The 26,121-nt window shown below is 39.9% G+C and overlaps 1 protein-coding gene across 2 annotated transcripts in view; it reads left to right on the forward strand.

Moving 5' to 3' along the window:
- ATF6 (activating transcription factor 6) overlaps positions 1-26,121 on the forward strand; it is a 155,245-nt gene that overhangs the window by 58,967 nt on the left and 70,157 nt on the right. For both annotated transcript variants that reach the window (XM_084776300.1, XM_084776299.1), the window contains exons 11-13: positions 9,301-9,432; positions 24,538-24,651; positions 25,479-25,578. In XM_084776300.1, the coding sequence (XP_084632426.1) occupies positions 9,301-9,432; positions 24,538-24,651; positions 25,479-25,578 (346 nt within the window). The remainder of the gene's footprint in view (positions 1-9,300; positions 9,433-24,537; positions 24,652-25,478; positions 25,579-26,121) is intronic.

The raw sequence follows: 26,121 nt of genomic DNA on the forward strand, positions 1-26,121 counted from the left end.
ACTCAAAGTTTATTTTAATTTCGGGGAAATAGTTAACATTTAAACTTGTTTAGTTGAACTTTTAAAGTTTTGAGATAAGTGGTAACAACCTACAATTTGACTATTTTGTTTCAAAATGTATTAAGGGAAAGAAACTAGACTATAAAAACGCATACTGTGATGGAGATGAACCTAGTGAAAGTGGAATGACGGTGCATTTGGTGCGTGCGTGCGTGTGTGTGTGTGTGTGTGTGTGTGTGTGTGTGTGTGTGTGTGTGCGCGCGCGCGTGCGCTTGGCCACAGCTCAGGTATAGTTTTTAGAGGACTACCTCAGGTGTGGGCCTCACCTTCCCCTTGTTTGAGGCACGTTCACTTTGCTGTTGAGTGTTGTATGCACCAGGCAAGGAGACTCAGGAGCTCTGGAACCTTGCTGTCTGCTGTTCATCTTACTGTAGGAGTACTGGCACTGCAGATGTGGGCTGCCATACCTAGCTTTACCTGGCTTCTGGGGATCTGAACTCATGTCTTTACAATTGCACAGGAAGCACTTTATCTGCTAAGTTACTTGCTCCTGGACAGGACTTTTGTCTTTAGAAGGCAAATTTGTTAACTAGAGTGGAGAAATTCAACATAATGCTGTTTAAAGGAGAAATAAAGAATCTGTGAGGCATCAGAAAAGCTCATAGCTACAGGAAAGAAAAAGAAAACAGTGGCCTATTTAGTAAATGTCTAGACACCTCCCTATTCATAAGCTTGTCTTATGGACTCAGGACATTCCTATGCCCTGGTTCTGAGCAGGAGTCACAGCCTACCCTTAGGAAAGCAGCCTCCTCCTGGCAGGTTGAGCAGTTTATGGATTCCTGTATCCTGTTTCCCTGTCAGTTTAAAGGCTTCTACAACCAGGCTTTTCAGCAAGCGGTAAATTAGTATGTCAACGGTATTGTAAATATGTTACACTGTTTAAAAGAATCAACAAGTGTTGGGGAAGGAGGGTTTTTTTTCCTCTCTTGTTCTGGGGTTAGGTAATACGCCCTTCTGCTAGACTTGGAATCTTGAATTTGAGACATCACTTTAAAGAAGAGGCCAGCTTGGTGGTGCACTCCTTTAATCCCAGCACTAGGGAGGCAGATCACTATGAGTTCAAGGCCAACCTGATCTACAAAGAGAGTCCAGGACAGCCAAGGCTACACAGAGAGACCCTGTCTTGAAAAACCAAAATAAAAAAAAATAAAAGTAAATAAAATAAAGAAGAGGTGATCAGAAAGCATGTGCATCAAGTGTGAGTCAGGAATTGGTTAGAAGCAAATTTCTTTATTCCAGAATTCTCTAAGTTGCCAGTTTCTGTTGTTTTGCAGGACGAATTCTAGCTTTTCCTGAGATGAGCTTGTCACCAAATCTGGTTCCAATTGTCCCCCTGTTCAGTTGTTGAGCACATTTTGCTGAATGATATCACCACTTGGCTGAATGTTAAAAGACTTAGATGTCAGAATTCAAACCACTAAGTATAGATGGTTTTGTTCAGCCAGATTCTTAAATGTAATCTAATTCAAGTCCTTGGCTAAAAGTATGTTCCACATTTATCAAAATGACATATAAGCATCTCAAGTACATATAAAGATACATCTAAGTACCAGGTGCTACAGAGTCAGGATTGTAGAGCCAGTACCAGACCCTTTTCTAGATATTTTAATTTATTCACAGTAGACAAAAATGCCTGTGCAAGGTAATGGCTTTGTTCTGCCTTCTTATGGTCTGTGTAGATGTCAGTCCTGGTCTTAGATGACTCCGTGTCTGTCAAGTCTGGTGCTGGACTTAGAAGGCATGGAAAATCCTGCTGATGGTTTCTCTGGTCCGGGCTTTCACGTGAATTGTGTAGAGCGTGCTTCCCAGCAGCACGCCAGGGGCTTCATCACACATTCCTCGGCCACCTTCTTCTCTAGACCTCAGTCAGAGTGAACCGAAGGGTGATTGAAAGCACACACTATGTCCCCTCTGACTTCCTTCTTTACCTGGGATAGTTAGGTCCCTGGATGTCACTTCCCAAACTAGAAGTTGGTAATTTGTGCCATCTCCTCCCCAAGAGGGATTGGAGAAGCTAGGCCAGGTGAGGAGACTCCTGTCAGTGCGTAAGTTGAATATGTTGCTGTTTCCTCATATTACTCACATTCTTAATAAATTAGAGACCAGTGAATGGTTTGTCCACAATAGCTTTATTACCATTGCAGTACTTAGCACATGCACACATGATCATGCTTTGTCAACTGCAGATCATACATAGTAAAGGAGTAAGTGACTCAGCCATGTACTGAGTACAGAACTATAGAGCAACAGAAAACTTGGTCTGTGAACATACAAATGTAATTATAATATTATCTGTCACTTAGGCTTCTAGGAAACTTATCATTAATACCATTTTTGTCTCCAGATTTGGTTTATTTTGTCATTTCAGTAAGTATTTTAGCAGTCATTCTGCAGGTTTGTTTGTTTGTTTGTTTGTTTGTTTTTTGAGGCAGGATTTCTCTTGTAGTTCTGGCTGTCCTGGACTCACTTTGTAGACCAGGCTAGCCTCAAACTCACAGAGATCTGCCTGCCTCTGCCTCCAGAGTGCTGGGACTATAGGCATGTGCCACCAAGCCTAGTCTGTAGATTATTAATTGCTGATATCTACATGAACTATGGACATATTTTATACACCAAGACTGTTTTTTTTATCTTTTGTTTTTATTTATTTATTTTATTTTCTTTACAGCCTGATGCAGCCCCCCTCCCCTCCTCTTCTCCCATCCCCACCTTTTCACCCCTTCCTCATTCCCCCTTCCCCTTATCTTCAGGGAAGGGGAGGCTCCCCATGGGTACCCGCACCCACTCTGGTACATCAAGTCGCAGCAGTACCAGGCACATCCTCTCTCACCGAGGCCAGACAAGACAGTCCAACTATGTGAAAGGGATCCAAAGGCAGACAGCAGGGTCAGAGACAGCCCTGGCTCCAATTGTTAGGGGACTCATATGAAGAACAAGCTGCACATCTGCTACATGTGTGTAGGGGGCCTAGGTCCAGCCCTTGCATGCTCGTTGGTCAGTGGTTCAGTCTCTGCAAGCCCCTATAGGCCCAGGTTAGTTTACTCTGTAGGTCTTCTTGTGGTGTCCTTGGTCCTTCTGGCTCCCTCAATCCTTCCCCCTACTCTACCATAGGGTGGGTCTCAAATTGGGCCAGCCATTGGTTGGCAGTTCCCTGTATCTCTGCTCCATCTTTATCCCTGTACTGCTTGTAGGCAGGACAAATTTGGGGTCAACGTTTTTGTGGATGGGCTGGTGTGCCCCTCCTCCACTGGAAGAAGTCCCACCTGGCTACAGAAGGTGGCCTCTTCAAGCTCTGCACTTAGATTTTTTTTCTAAGTATATGCAGTGTTTATATTATCTCCATAGTCAATTTATCACTGTGTGACGTCTGAATGAGCTACAGTTAGGGGATGTATACATAGCAACATAGTTTATGTGACTTTCTGTCTTAGCCCTTTCCCAAGAATTCTCATTAATGCAGTCCTCCCTCTCTTCCTTCCAGAACAATCTAGCTTGGCTGTATCTTGATATTATCAATGCTTTATTGGTAAAAGTAGCTAGTGTTTTTTTTTGTACTATTGTATCAGTTATCAAAACCAGTGCACCAACTAGTAATCTGATTACTCTGTGAACTACTTCATTTTTTTCCTCCTCCTGCCATAGAGCAGGTGCTATTATGACCGTTTTTACAGAGGAGGAAACTGAAATGCAGTGCTGCGCTGACCTGAAGCTTCATCTTCATCACTAACATAGGCAGACGCGGCCTTACAGTGGAACAGTCAGCGCTGTACCCAGCAACCTTGCCCATTCTCCAAAAGCTCAGACTTGGCCGTGAAGCAGGACAGTGTCTGTGTTATGAATTCATTGGTTTGATGCAAGTTTAACAGCAAAGTGAAGACGCAGAATATTCACAAAGTTCATTTATTCCTTATTTAGAATAAATAAAAAACAAAATGCAGAAGTGCTCTCTATATGCCAAGCACTGACCTAAAACAGCACAAAGATCTTTGCACCCTTCAGTTTGTGCTATAGTAAGAGACAGTACATTTAACAAGTAAAGCAGCCAAGTTGTAAATTCTTTGAACAGAATTAAGTATGGTAGAGTAAATGGTTTTACACGTGTGTGTGACATTGTTGGGATGTCACTTTGAGTAGTGATCGCTGTTTGACAGATGTTTGAGCTAAGGCTTGCCGGAGACGAGGTTAGCTGTCTGGCTGTGTAGGGAAGAGCTCTGCGAAGGCGTTAGCTACTGCAGAGCCCTGGTGTGAAGGAGTGTGCTGTTCATTTCAAGGGCGAGGAGGGAGGTAAGTGTGGCTGAATGTAAGTGAACAGGATGCAAGAACTAGGAGGCAGTATCATGGAAGCAAAGTGGAAGGGAGGGCCACACTCACATTTGGGCTTCTTATGCTAGAAAAGAGGAGCCGTCTAAAGGGCCGGCGCTGTGGAGAGATGTCAGAGGCTGACCTAGTGTATGAAAGACCCCTGCAGTTGCTATGTTGTGAACACTCGAGCCGGGCAAGCAGGAAGACAGCTGTGTCACTAAGTGCTCCCTGGCATCCTCAGGCTTTGTAAAATATGTCCACATCTGTCACCTCACGTGACTCTCAGACGAGCCCTGTGACATACTTGCTAGTTTTCCTGTTTTCCTGTGAAGAGTTGGAGGCTTAAAGAACGGAACCACGCAGGCGTTTGAGTCCCATCTTGAATCCAGATCTGCCGTCCATGTTTGTGCTTTTGCACTTTTCCACTTTCGCCTCCAAAGGTCGCCATGATCATTCTCAGCTGAAAGTAATCGAGCTTTTCGTTTGTGGGTCTCAGCAATGACAGCATATGGTTTGGGGTGAAGAGAAACAGCATTACTCTTACCTGTGGATTTGGCTTCAATTTAAAATTGATCTACTTGTACCATAAAAGACAAACAAAACAAGCCCAGGCTTGCCAAGGGTATACTTGGCTATGTGCCATTTTATGTTCAGCCTCTTGGTATGAACATTGGATATCTGAAGTCTTAGGGATTAAACAGTCTCATGAATAATTTACATCAGTTGTTGACGTTTAGAGTTTCATAGATGAAAGAGTAAAGTAACAATTCTTGTAATGCGCCTTTCAAACTTTGGAAGAAACTTAAATCATTCATGTTTTATTAGTCTATACTTTTCAGGATCACTGACCAGAGCACAAGCAAGATGCTTTGTGCAATGATTATCCTGTGTATCAGAGCCCTCGTGACTGTTAGTGAGTAGTATGTTCCTGATTGGAGACTCATAGGTCATAGAGACTCATGTTTTTCTTTTTTCTTTTTAGTATTTATTAGTTTACTTTAAACTCCCGGGCAGAATCTGGCTTAACTTAATTATAAAGATTTTAGTTAAGGGCTGGAGAGTTGGCTCAGTGCTTAAGAGCACTGTCTGCTGCTGCAGAGGACTCAGCACCCACATGACAGCTGACAATGCCTGTAACTCCAGTTCTGGGGCATCCAGACCCCTCTTCTGAGTTTAAGGGGCTCTGTATGCACACGGTGCACAGACTTACATGCAAGCAAAATATCCAAGCAGAGAAAATAAAAATAATTGATTTTTATAGTTAGTTAATTGTTGTATCACTATTCTGAGTTAGAAAGTCACCAGACACACCGGCACTTGCTTTGCCTGACTCATCCTTTTGTGTTCTTGGAAATTTATTTTTTCCCAATATTATAAAAATACTCAGGCCAAGAATCTGAAAGTTCATATTAACAATAATTTTCTCATACCCTTTTGTATGTTTGGGCACTTCAAGAGCTGCCAAATTCCTCTCAATATTTGTAATATGATAATTATTTTTAGACAGTCCTGAAACCTAGCAGTGGAATGAAATTCTTTGAAATACTAATAGATACAAGGAAACCATAAATGTGAATTTATTCTTGTAGCTATAATAAGTTTTTCTCAGTTACTTCATAGTTCAAGTATTTTTTTTTTAGAACTTACACTTTAAAGATTAAAATATGGATGAATTGGAGACTGAAAAAGCAACTCCCCCAAAGAAAGCATAGCAAATGAAGATGGTGAATTTTATTTTTTATTTATTTATTTATTTATTTATTTATTTATTTATTTATTTATTTATTTGATTTTTGAGACAGGGTTTCTCTATGTAGCCCTGGCTGTTCTGGAACTCACTGTGTATCCTAGGCTGGCCTTGAATTCAGAGATCCACCTGCCTCCGCCTCCTGAGTGCTAATACTAAAGGCATGGGACACCACCACCTGGATAACAGTGATTTCTCAATACACTTACCCAACCAGTAGGTGGGCAATAAACTAGTGGCTTAGCTTATTTAAATTCTATTTTTTGCCCCATCAGTGATTCTCTTGCTCAAAGTATTACGTGGCCTTTATATAATGGAGTGTGATGATGTGAATTGAATGAGATTTGAGCTCTTTGGTTAAAAGAAAGGTGTAACTCCCCCAAACGGCTGTGGGTGCAGTGCTATTATGGCATTAAAATCATTACCAGCACAGGAGGCGATGTGCTTTTGTGTCAATAGCACACTTGTTTTCTAATAAATGTAGCTAAGCGGTTGTCGCAGTGTTGTTATAGTTGAAATAGACCAAGCTATTTGCTGGTGATAGCCGCAGATGGCTGTAAATAGCCGTGAATAGTGGCACGAGGCTCTGGGTTGTGTGGTGGCGATTGAAAAATGATGGGCAGTAGAGTCTTTAAATCTTCAAAGTACTACAATACTGGACTAATTAAAAATGGTCAGGAAGCCACAAATTTGCCATTTAGGGCACATCCTTCTGTGTCCTCTTACTGAGCAGCCCAGCCCTCTGAACTGTCAACTTCAGCTGGAGCCACTGTGGGGAAGTGACTCTTCCAGGGAGCATGCTGTGAAAAGCATGGGCGGAGGTTCTCAATCATTGGCCGTCACTGGATAGCTTGTTGAAACACTGAGTTTCTTCACACAAGAATCTGAATTTCTAGCCAGTTATCAGGGGATAGCAACACTGCTGGCCCGATGCCTCAGTCTGGAGCCTGTGTACTAGAGGAAGGTACTTTCTGATATAGAGGGGACATGAAGTGTTCTAAGTCATTTTTAGAAGGCAGGGCAGCCACTCTAACCTTGCAGTTTAGATCATGAGAGTTACATTAGGGAGACCCCTTGTAGGGTTAAAACCCCAACAAGAGCTAGCAAAGCCAAGGGATTCTTCTGTTATCTGCTTTCCTGGCAGTAGCAACCAAGTGTAAACAAGTAACACTAAAGCCTGATGTAGATGATTGATAATGCCACCAGACCAGGAAATGCCATTGGCCATTGGAAGGATATACGGAAGAGTAGAAATTAGCACAAGGACAACGTGATTTGTTTCCGTTGTGTAAACTGTTAGGCCATGTGTAGTCCAGCCTTGCAGTATTGCTGCTGTCTCTTCTCTCTTGTCTTGTCTCTCCTTCCTTAAATCATGCTCTCTTGAGCCAGGGTGCTTCGCTCAGATAACTGTTCTGTTAGCGTGTGATGCCGTTTCTCACTCTCCTCTTCCTTGTCCTTTATCTACTGCTCGCCACTTAAGATGGCCTCATGATCCCTGCTGTAGAGGTCCAGTGCTCTCATCTGTAGTGTTTCATAGAGTTCTGCTTAGCTCCGCTATGGCTCCGACCGCTCTTCTGCATCAACCAGCCAATCAATCTATCAATCATATCAAATCTACCCTTCTATACAAACTAATTTAGCTTTTATCTTTTTCTCCCTTTGCATCTTTACCACTGAATAGGTCCCTGAGCATAAAAGATATGTAGGCTTGCAGTGTTGCATGGCTGCTCAAGCATTCAGCCTGAAGCACACAATTGTAATGACAATTTAGCATTCGTTAGCAAAAGTTTAATACAGTGATCATAATTTGGCAGTATACCGTATGTCAGAATGACAGCGTGCTGTGTGAGAATTGCAGGTGACAGTGATTTCTAGGGGAAAAGAAAAGGATTTCAGAGAAATAGATCTTCCTCTTCTTTTTGTCCAACCTGTTCATCCATATTTGGAGAAAAATACCGTATCTCCCACAGGCTTTTACTTTTAGACCATGAGGCCCTAAGTGCCCTTTTCATCAGTCTTACTTTTCACTCCCACTTAATTCTCCAAATATAATCTTTTATGCTTCCCCAGAGGAATTCCTTTTGTGTTGAATTGGCATCATGAATAGTGTAAATTATGTGTGTAACTCTATAAAATAAAACATGTATTCGAAATGACATTGATAAGCCAAATTTCAAAGCACATGACTAATAAGTTTAAACAATTACACTTATCACAACACTGTCTGTGTGTCTGCCTGCCTGTTTGTCTGACATATGTACGTAGGCACATATGTACGTATGTTTGCATGTATAAATGTATAAATATATGTATGTATGATCTACCTAATCTATGTTATTTCCCTCAAAATACTTATGACTATCACGCTGATGAGTGAAAGTATTAAGGGGAGTTGAGAGAAGTAAATTAAAACTTTTATGTATAAATGAAAATAGACTATAAATGGTTTTGGTTAACTTTATGTGATCCCTCAGCATTGTGGCAAGGCTAATAGTGTGTTTGACTACTGAAAGACAGCAGTTCCTATTTCATTTGCCGCATTTACCCAGATTGGGTTATATGAGCCTAAAATTTACTTAAGTGTACTTACCTGCGTTTCTATTCATATGTGTTAATTTTCTGTTATTGCAATAAATACCTGAGGTAAATCAGCTTAAAAAGCAGGAAGGTTTACTTGGCTCTTGATTTCAGAGGTTTTAGTCTATGTTGACGTGGCTTGTTGCTCTGGGCTGTAGTGGCACAGTCTATTATCAAGAACTGTTACGTGGAAGAAGTCTGCTTACCTCACAGTTGCTGGGAGTGAAGGAGAGGGGCACAGGGGTGGCTAGGATCCCAGTGTCGCCTTCAAAACCTTCACTCACTGTGCCCTACCTCCCAGTGGACCCAAGCCTTCAGCATATAAGTCTTTGAGAAGCATTTAATATAAACGGCAGCAATTTATATAATGTATATAAGTAAAGTACTGCTTTTGTTTAATCAGTTCATAAATATGGGCTTTTATACTTATAAAAATTATTTTTAAAATTGTTTGCTATGTACAAGATGACAGGCCATCAGTGCCGTGACTTTTTTGTTGTATGTTCAGATCTAACAGGCAAATCTTGCTTGCTTTCTAGCTAATGTAGCATGTGCATGTGCTATTTTAACTTCAACTACTGCTCCATTTGTTGTTGGTTTTGTGTTGTTTTCAGCATGCTAGAGCAAGATTCCAGGAGAGTAAAACCCAGTGCGGACCCTGCACATCAAAGGAGGCACCTTTTAGAATTTTCAACGAAAGAAGCTCAAGACGCGTCAGAAGATACCAACCAGAAAAACAGCTACAGGTGGGACAGCAGCTGTTGGCTGTTGGCTCAGTTTATTAACAATTAAACTTTATTATACAACCCAACTAGCATATACAAGAAGGAAAAAAAGGTTAAAGGGACAGAAGATTAAAACCTCCTGGAATCCGTTGGGCAGGACGGGTCCTTAGGTGTCTCAGTCCCACGAGCTGGTCCGGGCCTTTCTTCTTTCTCCTCGCCTTCTTCCTCTCTCCTCTTACCTCTTCCCAGTCATATGCAAAGGGCGGTCCCTTCTCCCTTCGAGGGTCAATTAGGAAAACAATAGCCACGGTGGGGTTCCTAGGTAGGCTTCCTGAATTCCAAGCCCAGGAAGGCTCCAAACAGTCTCTCACAAGGTATTCATGGTGTGCCCCAAGGATAAAGCCCGTCAAGACTGCTTCCACCTGAGACAAAGCTTAATCTATCCTACACCTCACCCTTCTCTCTAAAAAATTAAGAACTATATACACATATATACATATATACATATATACATACTCATCAGGAATCAAGAACATAACAAAGTCCTTTTATACTTGTTAACCTAAGGGAAAGTATACCACTATCCTATCAAAGAGAGTCCTTTTCTTTTATGAGAAATTGTAATTATTAATCTACTAAAGCTTCTAGTAACACTGTGGTTATCTAGTCTTCAATCCCATCAGAGACCCAAGAAGGAAAATCTATCTAATAAAGGAAGTGCTGGCAGGCAACTTCCAAGTTGCAGAGTACAGAGAGAGCAGACTGCCTGGATAGTCACTGAATTCTCTCCTTCATTGGGGCAATCAGTCTTCAGCCTTTCGGCCCAAAACATCCAACGAACTGCTTTTGCTGGCAGGCAACTTCCAAGTTGCAGAGTACAGAGAGAGCAGACTGCCTGGATAGTTACTGAATTCTCTCCTTCATTGGGGCAATCAGTCTTCAGCCTTTCGGCCCAAAACATCCAATGAACTGCTTTTTGAAGCAGGAAATCCGACGGTCTGGTCCATCTGTTCTCTTTAAAGCTGGACAGTCATCTTTCCAGCATCATTGTTGATCGTTGCAGACAGTCAGCCTGTCATCAGCCGTAGAGATAAGAGCAGTAGCAGAGCAGTTTTTCCGTCTAGTGACCATTCTGTCGCCAGCGTCTCTTGAAGCCCCCATCTTCAATGATGCAAATGGAGAGGCGGCCAGGAGCGGATGTCTCTCTCTGTCAGGAAAGCCCTCATCATTAAATGCCATATTCTGTGGATCTCTGAAGAGTTTGAAGAGCAAATCTATCTATTTTTACAGTTATCAATCTATTCCTTTGCAGACATAGACAAGCTATTAAACAAACCTGCTCTATAACAAAGTGAGTATCTAATAGGATTTCTACGTAACTAAATACCAACTTTTATCCCCAATGATTTCAAACAGTTTTTTATAAGACATTAGTGGTACATGAATAATACATCAAATAAACATTGAACAAAAAGAACGTAAATTTCTGACATACAATATACAATATTTTGTCAACATATAACATACAATACATAAGGCAAAAATGAATGGAGTATACAATTTAAGTTCATATCAATGTGAAGCAAAAGTTGAAGTCTTAAATTTCCATCAATCAAAAGTTCCATCAATCTACAATACCAATGTAGAAATTTTTAAGTTAGTAGATTCAATAATCTACCTTTTATTCTACAATCCTGTATCCTCCCTTCCTTTCCCCCTTTTTCTTAATATTAAAAGGGATAGAAAGTAAGAGAGAAAGAAAGATAGAAGAAAGAAATCTCCAAATGAACTTTTATTAATTGTAAATAACCCCGTTAGGCAAAGATGAGCATTGGTAACCCACCAAAAACACATATCCCACCTACTGGGAATGGGGGCGTCGTGTTCTCAAAATTACTTGATGTTGTTTAAGAGAAAAATATTTTTCGGGTACCCAAGAAAAATAATATATTGGCCAAGCGCTGGAAAAGCTAGCTGTTTTTTGTCTAGTCCTTTTGGGATCGATCCTTTCGGCTAGCCGATTTATTGTTAATATGTATGTAATTTCTGGAAGAAGCAGTAGTGCCAGAGGCAGAAGTTCGATCTTTATAATTGTCCTGTTTTTTGCTCTGAAAGTAAGCAGACTTTATAAATCATTAGTACAGGTATGTTAGTACATATATAATTTTTAAGGGCACATCATTTGAGGCATTTTGTTCGAGGTGCCAGAGGCATGCTTTTGGGGTTAAATCACCCATGTTGTCTGTTGTCTTTAGCATTGTCTTGTTTTTTGCAAATACAGGGCTCTACCTGCATATACACCAATAGGACAGAAGAGGGCATTAGTTTTTTAAGTTGTAAGGAACAATGTCAAGCTGTTAAGAACCAGGTAGCTCTTAAGATTCACTTGTTATATGGTCAGATCTAATCTTTATAAGTTTAGTTGGTAGCCATATATTTTCATTCCCTGTGGAAACATACGCATACCCACGACCCTATTTTAAAACTACTGCAGGTTTCCATTTCATATTTTCCAAGTCCTTGAAGAATATTGGTTGTCCCAATTTTTCAGTTTTTTTTATTATCTAATGTCTCTCCGCAGCTGACGTCCCTTCATCATTCACATTAAGAAAATTTAGAGTCAACAAAGCATTATTTAATCGATCCCTGGGTGTCTTTACCTTTCCCTTTTGTTTAATAAGCATTTCTTTTAAGGTACGATTAGCTCGTTCCACAACTGCTTGTCCTGTGGGATTGTGAGGTATACCAGTAACATGTTTTATATTATAATACATAAAGAAGTTTTTCATCTTAAGGGACACATATGCAGGAGCATTGTCAGTCTTAATTTGTGTAGGTATTCCCATAAATGCCATTATTTTTAGTAAATGAGTAATCACACAGTCAGCCCTTTCAGAACTTAAGGCAGTTGTCCATTGAAAACCTGAATAGGTATCAATGGTATGATGTACATATCTCATTTTTTTAAATTTTGCAAAATGAAACACATCCATCTGCCAAATTTCATTCCTTTTGTTACCTCTAGGGTTAATTCCAGCAGGTAATGGTAGTTGACTATATAAGGAACATGTAGGACATTTATTAATTATCTCTCTAGCTTGTTGTCAAGTGATAGAAAATCTTTTCTTCAACCCCTTACCATTGACATGATGTTTTTCGTGAAATTTGGAGGCTTCGAATACATTACCTATCAATAATTTGTCGATCTCTTCATTTCCTTCTGCCAATGGACCTGGTAAACCTGTATGGGATCGAATATGAGTAATATACAAGGGATAATTTCTGCTTCTGATGACCTGTTGCAGCTCTATAAATAAAGTAGTCAATTTTGTGTTATCAGGAGTAAATTTAGCAGTTTCTATATGTAAAACAACCTTTTTAGCATATTGAGAGTCAGTAATTATATTAAGAGGTTCAGGAAAATCTAACAAAACCATAAGGATAGCATATAATTCTGATTTTTGAATTGATGTAAAGGGGCTTTTAATCACCTTGGTCATTTTTTCAGACTTATAACCAGCCATATCTGATTTATTTGCATCAGTGAAAAAGGTGGGTGCCCCTGAGATTGGTGACCTCTTTACAATACTTGGAAGGATCCAATTAGTTTTTTTTATAAACTGTATACGTTTGTTTTTTGGGTATCTATTGTTAATGTCTCCCAAATAATTACTACAAGCTTTTTGTCAATCTTTATTAATTACCCATAGTGACATAATCTCAGAATCAGTAAGAGGCACTACAATTTCTGCCGGGTCCATCCCTGACAGTTGACGCAACCTTATTCTTTTCTTTGTAATCAATTTAGAAATTTTCTCTATATATGTTTTCAATTTTTTGTTTTGTTTATTTGGCAGGAATATCCATTTTAAAATCCGGTCTTCCCTTTGTATGAGAAGCCCAGTAGGAGAATGTTTTGAAGGCAAAATAACCAAAATGTAACCAAGTTCAGGATCAATTTTATCCACATATGCCTTTTGAAGTTTTTGTTCCACCAGAATTAACTCCTTTTCTGCTTCAGCAGTTAAACACCTAGGACTGTTTAAATCCGAATCCCCTTGTAAAATCTGAAACAAGTTACTTAACTCATAGGTAGCTAACCCGATTGTAGGCCTTAACCAGGTAATATCGCCCAATAATCTCTGAAAGTCATTAAGAGTTTGTAATTGATCTCTACGGATCTGTACCTTTTGTGGTCGAATTTTTTGTTCAGTTATTTTATAGCCTAAATAGGTAATTGAATCTCCTCTTTGTATTTTTTCCACCGCAATCTGTAATCCCCAGCATGGCAGAATTCTTTGTGCTTCTTGAAACATTTTTTCTACAATACTAGGATCAGAATCAGCTAGCAGAATATCATCCATGTAATGATATATGATAGATTGAGGAAACAGCTTACGAAGTATTTCTAAAGGTTGTTGTACAAAATACTGGCATAAAGTTGGGCTATTTAACATTTCCTGTGGAAGTACCTTCCATTGATATCTCTTCATTGGAGAATTACTATTCAGAGTAGGTATTGAGAAAGCAAACCTTTCCCTGTCCTTCTCGTGTAGAGGTATGGTAAAAAAACAATCTTTTAAATCAATTGTAATTATATGCCAAGACCGAGGTAATAAGGAAGGCAAAGGAATTCCAGGTTGAAGCGAACCCATGGGTTGAATCACCTTGTTTATGGCCCTCAGATCTGTTATCATTCTCCAACCACCTGATTTTTTTCTTACCACAAACACAGGGGAATTCCAGGGACTGGAAGATTCTTCGATGTGTTGAGCCTCCAGTTGCTCTTGCACTAAACCGTGAAGCGCCTGTAACTTTTCTTTTGTTAAGGGCCACTGCTCCTGCCATACAGGTCTGTTTGAAATCCATTTTAGGGGCAAGGCGGTTGGTATCTCAGCAGTGGCCCCTCTTATAAATTTTGACACTCTAAACCTGAAGAATTCTGAGGTTGGACAATGGGCATAGCTGGTGGTCGCCTCTGATCACTTACATTAATCTCTTCCCTAGAAGCGCATACCAATTCACCCATTGTTTCAACCTTCTTTATCCCAGTATTTGTAGGAATAGTAATCTGAGTACCCCATTGCTGTAAAAGGTCTCTTTCCCATAGATTTATAGGAATGTCAGCCACATAGGGTTTCAGCCTCCCTATCTGCCCATCTGGTCCCACACACTCAAGTCACTGTACACTTTGTTTTATTTGAGATAACTTGCCAATTCCTACAATTTCTGTATAAACCTTCTTAAGTGGCCAAGTTTGGTTTCAAGACTTCTGGCAAATGATGGAGACGTCAGCTCCACTGTCTACCAAGCCTTCTATTTTAATACCATTCAATTGTATAATTAACTTAGGTCTCTGATCATTAATTACTGTTTGCCAGAACACACGGGTCCCTGTGCTCCCGAACGCACCAGTCCTTTTCACTGGAGCGGCTTTGCCCTTAATGTAAGGAAACAGTAGGAGTTGAGCAATCCTATCCCCGGCATCAATTTTCATCTCCTTTTTTACACATACCAAGATTTTTATTTCCCCTTTAGAATTTCCATCTATAATACCAGGATGCACAATAAAACCTTGAGAAGTCAGCCCGCTTCTTCCCAGAACCAATCCTACTGTGCCTGAAGGCAAAGGTCCAAAAACACCAGTATTTAATTTGTAACATTCAACCTGAGGAGTTAGGGTAAGAGACATATTTGAAGCCAGATCCAAGGCTGCACTGCCTTTAGTAGCATGTATTAGATCGCTAACACTCAGTTTCCGTTTTCCTGCGGGTTTGTCATTTCCTGACTGGCCAAAGGAATTTGGCTGGCATTGTTTACGGGGGCCCGAGCCGATGGCCCCCTCCTGCCGTTTCCCGTTGGCAAGATATTGCCTTGCACATCTCGCTTAGATTGACAATCTCGAGCCCAGTGTTTCCCTTTTCCACAGCGACTACAGTACCCTGGGAGTCTTGGTACCTCATTACCATCATAACCAGAACCCCCCTGTTCTTTTTTATAAGTTACGTTTTCTCCTGGGTTAGTGCGCCTTCTATTTCTACAGTTTCTTTGCACATGACCGATTTGACCGCAATTAAAGCACCGAGTATTATGATATCTGGGCTCTCTGACTAAAGCTTGTCCCACAATATTATTCTGATATTCCTGAGAGTTGATATTAACTGTCTCCTTTACCCAGTCATCTAATGGAGCGCCTCTTTCCTTTAACGGTCTAAGCACCTTTTTACATTTAGCATTTGTATTTTCATAAGCCATGATAAGTTTTAATGTCTTTTTGTTATCAGAATCTGGCATCGCCTTATTCATAGCAGATCCTAATCTCTGTAAAAATTCTGTAAAGGGCTCCAGAGGTCCTTGGAACACCTTAGTAAAAGAAATAGTTGTTTTTCCAGGTTCCTTTACCAGCTCCCAAGCTCTCAAGGCTGCCTTACGACATTGTTCAATCACTTTATCGTCAGCTTGAATTTGTTCTCTCATGTTAGTATATGGTCCATCACCAAGTAACTGATCTCTATTAATATTTATTCTCTGTGCGATATTTTTTTGTTCTATTTTTATAGCCTCTGTTCGTCACCATGATAACCACTGTAACTGTTGTGCTGCTTCCAATACCGCTGAAACTAAATTTTTCCAATCTTGGGGAACAAGTCTATTCTGATAGGCCCAGCTGTTTAACGTTTGTTTAACGAAGTTAGAATGCATACCATATCTGATGATGGATTCCTTAAAATGTTTTAAATCCATCATGTTTACAGGACACCAGGCTATTTCGTCATGACCCTCAGCACCATTTGGCTCGATTACATGTCTTACAGTGACTGGAAAAGCTGAAGGTGCCTGGGTGACTGTGGAAGTATCCTCCACTGGTACATTTACTTTCAAAGACCTTTTGGTCGGTCTGGCTTCCTTTGCCTCTGGTTTTTGACCTTCTCCACCCTTTTTAACCAAAGGTGCCTTCTGCTTTTCCAGCCCTTCCACTTTTTTCTGTATTTTGCCTATTTGTTCAGTCAAGTCAGTAATTCTTTCCAAAAGGATAGAGCTTATTGACTCTTCCTGATTTTTTTGGCTTTCCGGTCTCTCTATTTTTTGTCCTTTATCACTACTAAATGTCAAAAATTCTATCCGTTTTCCCATCCCTTCATTTTCATACCTCAGCCTTTCTATCTGTCCAGTCAAATCTGCAATCTTTTCTAAAAGGATAGAACTTACTGACCCTTCCGGCTTTTCTATGCCATTAGCCTGTCTTTTAATCCTTTTAAGCATGAAATATTGTAATAAAAGGACAATGAGAAAACAAAGAATCCCCTCTAAGTATAATGCAGGAAAGAGTTTTGCAACAGCAGTTGCAATTTTGCCAATACCCTGAAACAACATTTCTATCCCGTGGAATACTGAATCTTCCCTCATATCATTAGGGATTGTGGAACCCATCGGGCCCCACGTTGGGCGCCAGATGTTGGCTCAGTTTATTAACAATTAAACTTTATTATACAACCCAACTAGCATATACAAGAAGGAAAAAAAGGTTAAAGGGACAGAAGATTAAAACCTCCTGGAATCCGTTGGGCAGGACGGGTCCTTAGGTGTCTCAGTCCCACGAGCTGGTCCGGGCCTTTCTTCTTTCTCCTCGCCTTCTTCCTCTCTCCTCTTACCTCTTCCCAGTCATATGCAAAGGGCGGTCCCTTCTCCCTTCGAGGGTCAATTAGAAAAACAATAGCCACGGTGGGGTTCCTAGGTAGGCTTCCTGAATTCCAAGCCCAGGAAGGCTCCAAACAGTCTCTCACAAGGTATTCATGGTGTGCCCCAAGGATAAAGCCCGTCAAGACTGCTTCCACCTGAGACAAAGCTTAATCTATCCTACAGTTGGCCTTACTGGTTTAGTGAACTGGAGAAGTCTTACCTAGTACCCTTCACATGTAAATTGTTCATATAGGTTTTGGCCAGTGGAACAGGTAAACTAGTGATGCCATTTGTTTGTTTTATTTTTTAAGATCAGTTTTAAGAATAAGTTTATTTTGAAATAGTTCCCAGTTTAGGATTTTTGTTGAGATGTAATTATTTAAACAGTTTGTGTTGACAAACACATATATTGAAATACATGTACTATCTTCAGTTTTTTTTTCTATTATTATAGTTTAGTACATGTATCTAATATTTATGTCTGTGGATAGATATGGCAAAGTGATATGGTTGAACCTATTTATAGTCACTAAATAAATTATTATTTGTTGTTTTCTGAATTTTTCCTCTTTATAATTAAACAGATACTGTTGGCTCATGCTCAATCTATCCCACACAGATACCTTAGTAAATTTCCATTTTGCTTAATAATAAAGCATATGATGTGCATGAAAGCACTGTCCTTTTTGGTAATCTTTGCCCTATGATTTTTTGGGACTCTTATCAGAGGCAAATAAAGCCAGACTCCTGAGTAGCAGGCAGCGGGGTCACAGTGTGGTAGTCATTGCATTGCAGTGAAGTGCTGGAAAGTTACTAAAAACCTGGCTGCCCTGGACCAGGGCCATAGAGCAATCATCCTTCCTGGTTTTTTAGCCTTGAGGTTGTATAAGGAGCCAAGGATCTTATGGCAGTGCTGCACTGCAGCATAGCAGGCTATCGGTGCCATGTTATTAGAAAGCAGTACAGGCTGATTTCTGCTAATTTTTTTTTAAATGTCTTAGAATTTGTCACATTTCTGAAATGTTCACATTGGTGATAGCAGTGTCTCTAAAATTGGTAGTTTATTAGCTTTCCTATTTTTCCAAAATTTGCCCAGGTTTTTCCTCCATATTCTATAATTTTGAGTTCTATGGTTGTCCACAGATGATCCTTCAAAAATTCTATTTTAAGTTGAGTAGTCTTTGGACTCAGACATACAGGGTTTGATATTAAGTACAGGTAATTGCTAAAAGTAAGACAAATTATTGATTTGGCACTTGAAGCCACAGTTTGTTTAGGTAACATGGGAATATTATTATTCCAAAGTAACCATAATAAATAGAAACCTTCATGCATTTACGCATATTAGCATGGCCTGAAATGTGGACTCCTGGAAGGTGTAGTGTCGGTTCACTGGTCTGGGTACCTTTCATGGTGAAATTTATCCCCTTGAAAAGAGTACTCTGTCCCCTGGCTGGAGTCACCATTGGCTTCATGTATCTGAGCTATTGGTCCTGATAAAGAGAGTATAGATTCTTAGAGACATGCAAGTCTCTTGAGATACTACAGCAGGTTGCTGTAGAACAGTTTAGGAGACGTTAGCAAATATTAGTTTGTTACTGAATTTTAGATGTTTATATGTGCTCTCATGACACCCATATATATTTTTCTTTGAATATATTTATTTAATTTTATTTTTTCTTGGTTTTTTGAGATAGAATTTCTCTGTGTAACAGCTCTGGCTGTCCTGGAACTTGCTCTGTAGTCCAGGTTGGCCTCGAATTCACAGAGATCCACCTGCCTCTGCCTTCCAAGTGCTGAAAATATTAAAAATTTAAGCTGCTACTATTTTGCTAGTTTCCTCTTTTTAAAAAGTATTTAAAAGTTTAAATTGACACAAAGTAACTGTACCTATTTAGGGGCTATACTGTGTGTGTGTCATTTTGACATTTATAACATATAATGATTGGACCAGAGTAATTAGTGTATCCATCATCTAAGACAAATATTCATTCTTTCTTTATGTCAAGAAGATTCAAATTCTTCTTACTAGATGTGTTGAAATATTTGCTGCATTGTGGTCAACCATAGTTAGTCTGCAGCCCTGGCAGAGCACGGAATCCCACTGACACTCTGCTTCCCTGGCCCTCTCTCCTCCCATACCTCCGGAGACTCTGATGTACATGACTGTATTTTATACTTCTGTGATAGCAGATTTTTAGCTTGCACATTTAAGAGAAAAAATATAGTAGTGTGTGCATGTGCGCGTGCATGTGTGTGTATCTATGTCTGTGTGTGTGTTTAGTGATGGAGGTGTAGTTTCTTTTTTCTGCATGTGGTTAGCTGGTTTCCTGACACCATTTATTGAAAAGACCTCTCTGTCACATGTTTTTGCTGCCTTTGTGAAAGCTTAGTTGGCTGTGAGTATATGAATTTATTTCTGGGTTTTTCTGTTTCGTTCCAATGATTTATTTTTTCCCCATACCATGCTATTTTGGTTACAGTAACACTGAGGTTTTTTATTTGCTTGTTTGTTTGTTTTTTAATAGAATCTCATGTAGTCCATGCTGGTCTCAAACTCACTGTATAGCTCAGGCGGGTCTGGAGCTCAGTATGTAGCTGACACTGATCTTCCTGTCTCCCAGGTGCTGGGATTACCGGTGTGAGCCACCATGCTTGACTCTTTCCCTGTGTTTGTTGCCACTTTAGCTATTTTGAGTTTTGTAGTTCTGCACAAATTATAGGAGTATACTTTTTATTTCTATGCCAAATGTTATTTGTACTTTAATAGAGGGCTGGAGAGATATCTTACTTGTTAAAGTACTTACTTTGTATTTTTATAAGAATTATAAAAGTGGGCTCTGTAGACCACTTGGGTAACATGAATATTTTTTTTTTGAGACAGGGTTTCTCTGTGTAGCTTTGGCTGTCCTAGATTTGCTTTGTAGACCAGGCTGGCCTCGAATTCACAGCAATCTGCCATCCTCTGCCTCCACTGGGATTAAAGGTGTGCGCCACCACTGCCTGGCTTGCATGAATATTTTAACATTAATTACACTGTTCATGACCACGAGATGCCTTTCCTCCACCAGAGGATTATTCATTTCCTTGACTAAATTTATTCTTAGATGCTTACAGATTTTGTGTATATATTGATTTGTTGTAATTGCTGTGAATAGGTTACTTTATTTCTTTCTCAAATGCTAGTCTTGTGTTTGTGGTGGTAGGGATCAAACCCAGGGCCTCGTGCAGGCGAGACTGTTAGGCTACCACTGAGCTATACCTGCAACCCAAAGCTACTAATTTTATATTCTGCATTCTTATTTAATCTTATTTGATCATCATTTCTAATTGATTTTTGTGGAGTCTAAAGTTCTCTCTATATAAAATCATGTTGTCTGTTAACAAGAATTATTTTACCTTTTTTTTTTAATCAAACATTGGAATTTTTTTTCTTGGTTTTGGTACTAAGTCTTCCAATACTACATTGAATAAACACTTAGTGATAGTAGAAATCTTTGTCTTACCCTTGGGCTTAGAGGAAAACATTTCAGCTTTATCTACTTCAGTATGGTGTTGGCTATGGTCTGTCATATGGGAGTTTATAGTGCTGAGATAATTTCTGTTTATAACTATTTTTTTCTTTTTTTCTTCAGGATAGGATGTTGAGTTTTACTAAGTGCTTTTTCTTCATCTTTTGAAACAATCATAAAGTTTTTGTTTTCCATTCTGTTGACACGGCATGTTTACATTTACATTACATATGTTGAGTCAACCTTGCATTCCGGTAATAAGTCCCACTTGATCATGATGTTTAGCTTTGTGATATGTTGGCTTTGAATTGATAGTACTTTGTAGATAATTTCAATAGCTATGATCATCAGAGATTTGGATCTATGGATTTCTTTTTTAATTGTGTTCTTGTCTGGTCTTAATGTTGGAGTAGAGCAATTTGGGAAGGGTTTCCTTTCTTTCAGTTCTTTGGACTAGTTTAAGACAAATTTACATTAGTTTTGTTGTGTTAGTTTGTGTTTTGAAAGAGTCTCATTAAGTTGCCAGGCTGGCCTCAACTTAACGATCTTCCTATCTCAGCTTTTGGGATAGCTGGCATGCTAACATGTGCCACTACATCTGGCTCACATTAGCTTTTCTTGCGCAGTTTGGTAAAATTCATCAGTGAATTTTTCTAGCCCTTGGCTTATGTTCTTTTAGGGGTGGATGGAACTTTTTATAACAAACCCAGTCTTCTTTCTTGCTATTGGCCTGTTCAAGTTTTCTGTATCATCTGGTTTCTAAATGCCTCATTTTTGTTTCAGTTTAGGAGAGTTATGTTTCAGATAATGGAAGCATAGATTATAATCCTATCATTTAAATATTATGTGTTTGTCATTAGCATATTATGTCTATTAGCAAATCATAGTTGCCTAGATTTTTTCAATGTTAGAAATACATATTTTCATAATTTATGTATATATACACACATACTGACATAGTTTTATTTTTAACAGTATAATTTATCAGCCAAACTGGGACACTTGTATGAAAGAGTATTAGCAATATATGAGAGCTAGTAATAATTATTGCCTCAGGATAGGGCATCAGGCTTAAATCACAGTTGTATTCTAATAAACAGGAACGGGTGGTTTCCACTTAAGGCATCAGCCAGAGCGCGTCTCTAGCCTAGGAATTCGCATTAACTCCAGCTCCCTAGCATTGCATTTTCCTTTAGGGTTTGATTTGTATAGAACGGTTTGCAAACAGCCTGGTGTCTGTCTTTGGGTTAGTGAGGGTCCGGTTGTCTCCAGACTGCACGCTGGCTTAGATCCTCCCTCCCTTTCTCCCCTTTAACATTGTCTAGCGCACCCCTGTCTTTCTCCTATCACGTTTTTATTCTTCTCAAAATTTTTTTCTGTTTTTGGCTGTTAGAACAAAGTTAACTAGTACAGATCATTACAAATGGAAAGAAAATTACATGCAGAAATATAGTTTTGAAAGCAATTTTTGATTTTCCTCATGGAGTTCCTGTCTTTGTTAAGTATGCATGTGTGGTTTTCAAATGACAGATGTGACAGTTGTGTGCGTGCATGCGTGTGTGTGTGTGTGTGTGTGTGTGTGTGTGTGTGTGTGTGTGTGCGTGCTCCTGCTCTGCTCCTGCTCCTGCTCCTGCTGTCGCAGCTGCTTCTTAAATACATTCGGGATGGTACTGCACTTACCAGGCACTGTTAACTCTCAACTCTAGGCTGGTATCTTTTTCTGTGTGCACTCAGTACTGTTTTATTCCAAGCCTGTCACCTCTGTAACTCTTAGCTGCCAGAAGAGAGACCACGAAGAGCCTTCTAAATGAAACAAGTGAACGGGTCGGGGTAGGGGTACTTCATGTAACTTGAGCTTCCACATTTCCCTTACGTATGCCATAATCAAATCATCACTTTTCTTCTGAAATTATTTTTCCATTCTGCTAGGGGCGCGTGCGTGCGCATGCGTGCGTGCGTGTTGGAAAGGGGCGTGTTTTCATTGTGGCCAAATCTAGTGGTAACCCATGTGCTCATCTTTTAATTTTCATCAAGATTTGGCCAAACGAGTCACTCCTTAAAAGACCTTCCCTTTTGCTTTGTTATAATCTTTAGTCTTTCTTTTTTCACTGGCTGCTGCTTTATAGTCTTGTGCTTGTTTTGTGATGTTGGGGATATAGTGTAGCGTCTTTATAGACAAATCCTCTACCACGGAGCTATTTCCCCAACCCCTGGTTAACTGTGACCAATTCTTGCTCTGTAGCACCGGCTGGCTTTGAGTTTGCGAGCCCCCTGCCTTCACCTCCCATGTGCGAGATTATTTTGCTCACTCATTCAGTCTTCTTTCCTCTCTTTCTGATTTTCTTTGTTGGCATCTCCTTTGTCCAGATCCCAAGCTTTAAAGCTGCAAACTTTGTTTTCTTTCTGCTGTCACTCACCTGCACTACAGACATGTGTACACAGGGGTGACTCTCAAATCCCCGTCTCCAGGCAGACTTATCCCTGCTCACTCACAGCCAGTTGTCTTGCTCACTTTTTTTTTAAGCATTTCAAACTTACCATGTACATGGTGGATCTTTGTTTCTTTCCTTGTTTAACTAATATTTGGTTTGGGTACAATTTCAAGGTGTAAAGGTAAATTGGGGTATCTCAGCTCTCTACTTAGTAACTTCTGTTTTACCCAGCAAGTCCCAATTATGACCTGGTCCCTGCCTTTCTGACATCTTATATCTATCCCATGTGCACACTACTTGGCAGAAGTCTTCTGTGTTCCTGAGCCTGCTTTTTCTTCATTTGCTTTTGTCTAGTGTCTATGCAGCTGGTTTCTTCTTATTGTTTAGGCTTTGACTTAATACCATCTTTTCTTAGGCTAGTTTGTCTCAAGTAGATACTGCCACGCTTTGCTATTTGAGTCCTTTGTTTCTTTTACAACAGTTAGCACAGTCTTGCTGTGTTTTATGCAGTGTGTGTGTGTGTGTGTGTGTGTGTGTGTGTGTGTGTGTGATATCTGCCTTCCCTGTTAGGTCTTTGAGGATAGAGCCTTGTCGTCTCTTGGATGACCCAGCACGTAGGTGGGATACAGCAAATATTGAGTGAATATGAAGAGCGTAACTCTTACCATTTTTAATTTTGTGTGTTCATTCTTTTTATTTTATTTTATAATTTATATATCTAATTTATAAATTTATAAATTATAAACCTACTTTATAAATTCAGAACATCTTATATTTAAAAATGTGAACCAATCTAAGGTTTTTTAGTGAGATAGATTTAAATAGTACACTGAAGGAAATAACCAGTAGTAATGGGCCCAGTTCAGAGTCTCAGTTTCAGCTCAGGTTTGTTTCTTATCGTACTCGAATATGAATTCATGGGACACAAAGTAGTATGATAGGTAAAAGCAGACTTTGTAAGTTAGTGAAGTAGCTAGTTGTTGTCACCTAGCATTGTGTTAGTGACTCAGACTCATCCACAGTTCTAATTTTTATTCAGTTTTCCAACTTTTCACTTTCTCCTGTTGAAGACTTCATGCCGTACTCTAGCCTCACTTCGCACCACCTTGCTTTAGGGAGACTGTTTAGTTTGTTTCCACAGTGGCAAATGACCACACACCTTTAGGCCTTGTCATACAGTCATGGTTTTTCCTGTCATTCCTCGCATTACTGCGTCACCTTCTCTACTCCAGCAATATTAGGGTTCACTGAATTCATCCAAGACACAGACTGTGTGCTGCCCAGTAAATAGTAGCTCAGGAAATGCGAATTACTCAGCCATCTCTTAGAAACTCAGCAAAGGACAGTTCTGCCACATGGTGTATACTTTAGTCTTTTCATTATGTTCATTTCTATCTTGCAAGATGTTCAATCTGGTATATTTGTTTTAATGAAAAATCAATGCTTGTAAACTTTATAACATTTACAATGAAGGAAACGATTTTTCTGTATGTCTGTTTCAGATATGATCATTCTGTTTCCAACGACAAAGCCTTAATGGTGCTAACTGACGAACCACTACTTTATATTCCTCCACCTCCATGTCAGCCCCTGATCAATACAACAGAGTCTCTCAGGTGAGGAGAGTGGACTGTTGCAGAAACACCCGCGTGGCCTCCCATGGCGAGCTGCAGAACTTAGAAAAGCATTTCTTCAGATTTACTAAGAGGCCAGGAGACTCTGAGTTTTTGTTGGATAACCAGAAGCCTGTCAGTTGTCCACCTAGAGATGGTTGTGGGTCCATTGAATGTGATGATTACCTGTTTAGGTGTGTCTTATTTGAAAACTAAAGGATGAAGTGAATATTAAAATTCAGATAAGGCTAGACTTGTGGATATGTTATTCTCAGCAGACAGCATCCTTTACCACCCCCACCACCCCCATTAGGAAGGTCATATTTATTTGACTGTGCTGTTCTGGACAAACTTCTCCTTACTTCTTTGAATTTTGAACTCATGATTGAGGAGGTTGCCTTATAACAACGCATGTCTTATTAAGAACATTATTAAGGGGCTGGAGAGATAGTTCAGTGTTTAAGAGCACTGGCTACTCTAACAGAGGACCCAGGTTCAATTCCCAGCACCCACATGGCAGCTCACAGCTGTCTGTAATTTGAGTTTCAAGGAATATGATATCTTCTTCTGGCCTCTATGGGCTCTGCGTGGCCATGGATAGATATATATGCAGGTAGAATACCCATGCGCATAAAATACAAATAAATAAAAGTAATTAAAAAACAATATTAAATGTTTTAGGGTTTTTTTTTTCCAATCAAAAAAGCATTGTTGAGTAGTCTGGTATGCTGGGCCCCTTTTTGGGTCCTACAGAATGGTTAAATTAATTTCCAGCTAAAGAGTAAGACAGTTAACCTGTATTAAACATACTCGATTCATCTGTTTTATAGATTGAACCATGAACTTCGAGGCTGGGTTCATAGACATGAAGTGGAAAGGACCAAATCAAGAAGAATGACAAATAACCAACAGAAAACCCGTATTCTTCAGGTTTGTTTCTGCTTGTGTTTGAAGAAATGACAGGACAGTTGCTGGGACTCTTCCCCCAGAAGAGTTGCTTCCTTCCCTGGGAGATTTGGGAGCTTCAGCCTTATTTACTTCTCACCGTGGCTGCCTTTGAGGTAGCAGCCGTCACCACCCAGCTCCCCTCCAGCCTTTGTGCTGCTAGTTCAGGTCTTAGAGCAGCAGCCTCCTACTCAGGCGCTGCTTCCTGCGCGCTCTGTCTCTCTCCTTCTTCCCGTCCTCCTCTCCTCTCTGCCACATCCCCTCTCTCTTGGAAAAAGCTGTACAATAGACAATAATGTTTCTCTCCCCCTTTAAGAGCTTTTCACATTGAAAACATGTGAAGCATATACCATGAGGCACTTTTGAACTTAGACATGTTCCACTGCAGGTCAGCGATGCTGCTGACTGAGGACTTTTCCATTCTGCTTCTTTGTTGGCCATGAAGTGATGTTTTAGTCACGCGGTCACTCATCAGATGCTTGTTACCACTCCTGCAGCACACAGCCTATCAGCTGGTTCACAAGCTTC

This window comes from Acomys minous (assembly GCF_964271855.1).
Source record: "Acomys minous genome assembly, chromosome: 1".
Taxonomy (NCBI): Eukaryota; Metazoa; Chordata; class Mammalia; order Rodentia; family Muridae; genus Acomys; species Acomys minous.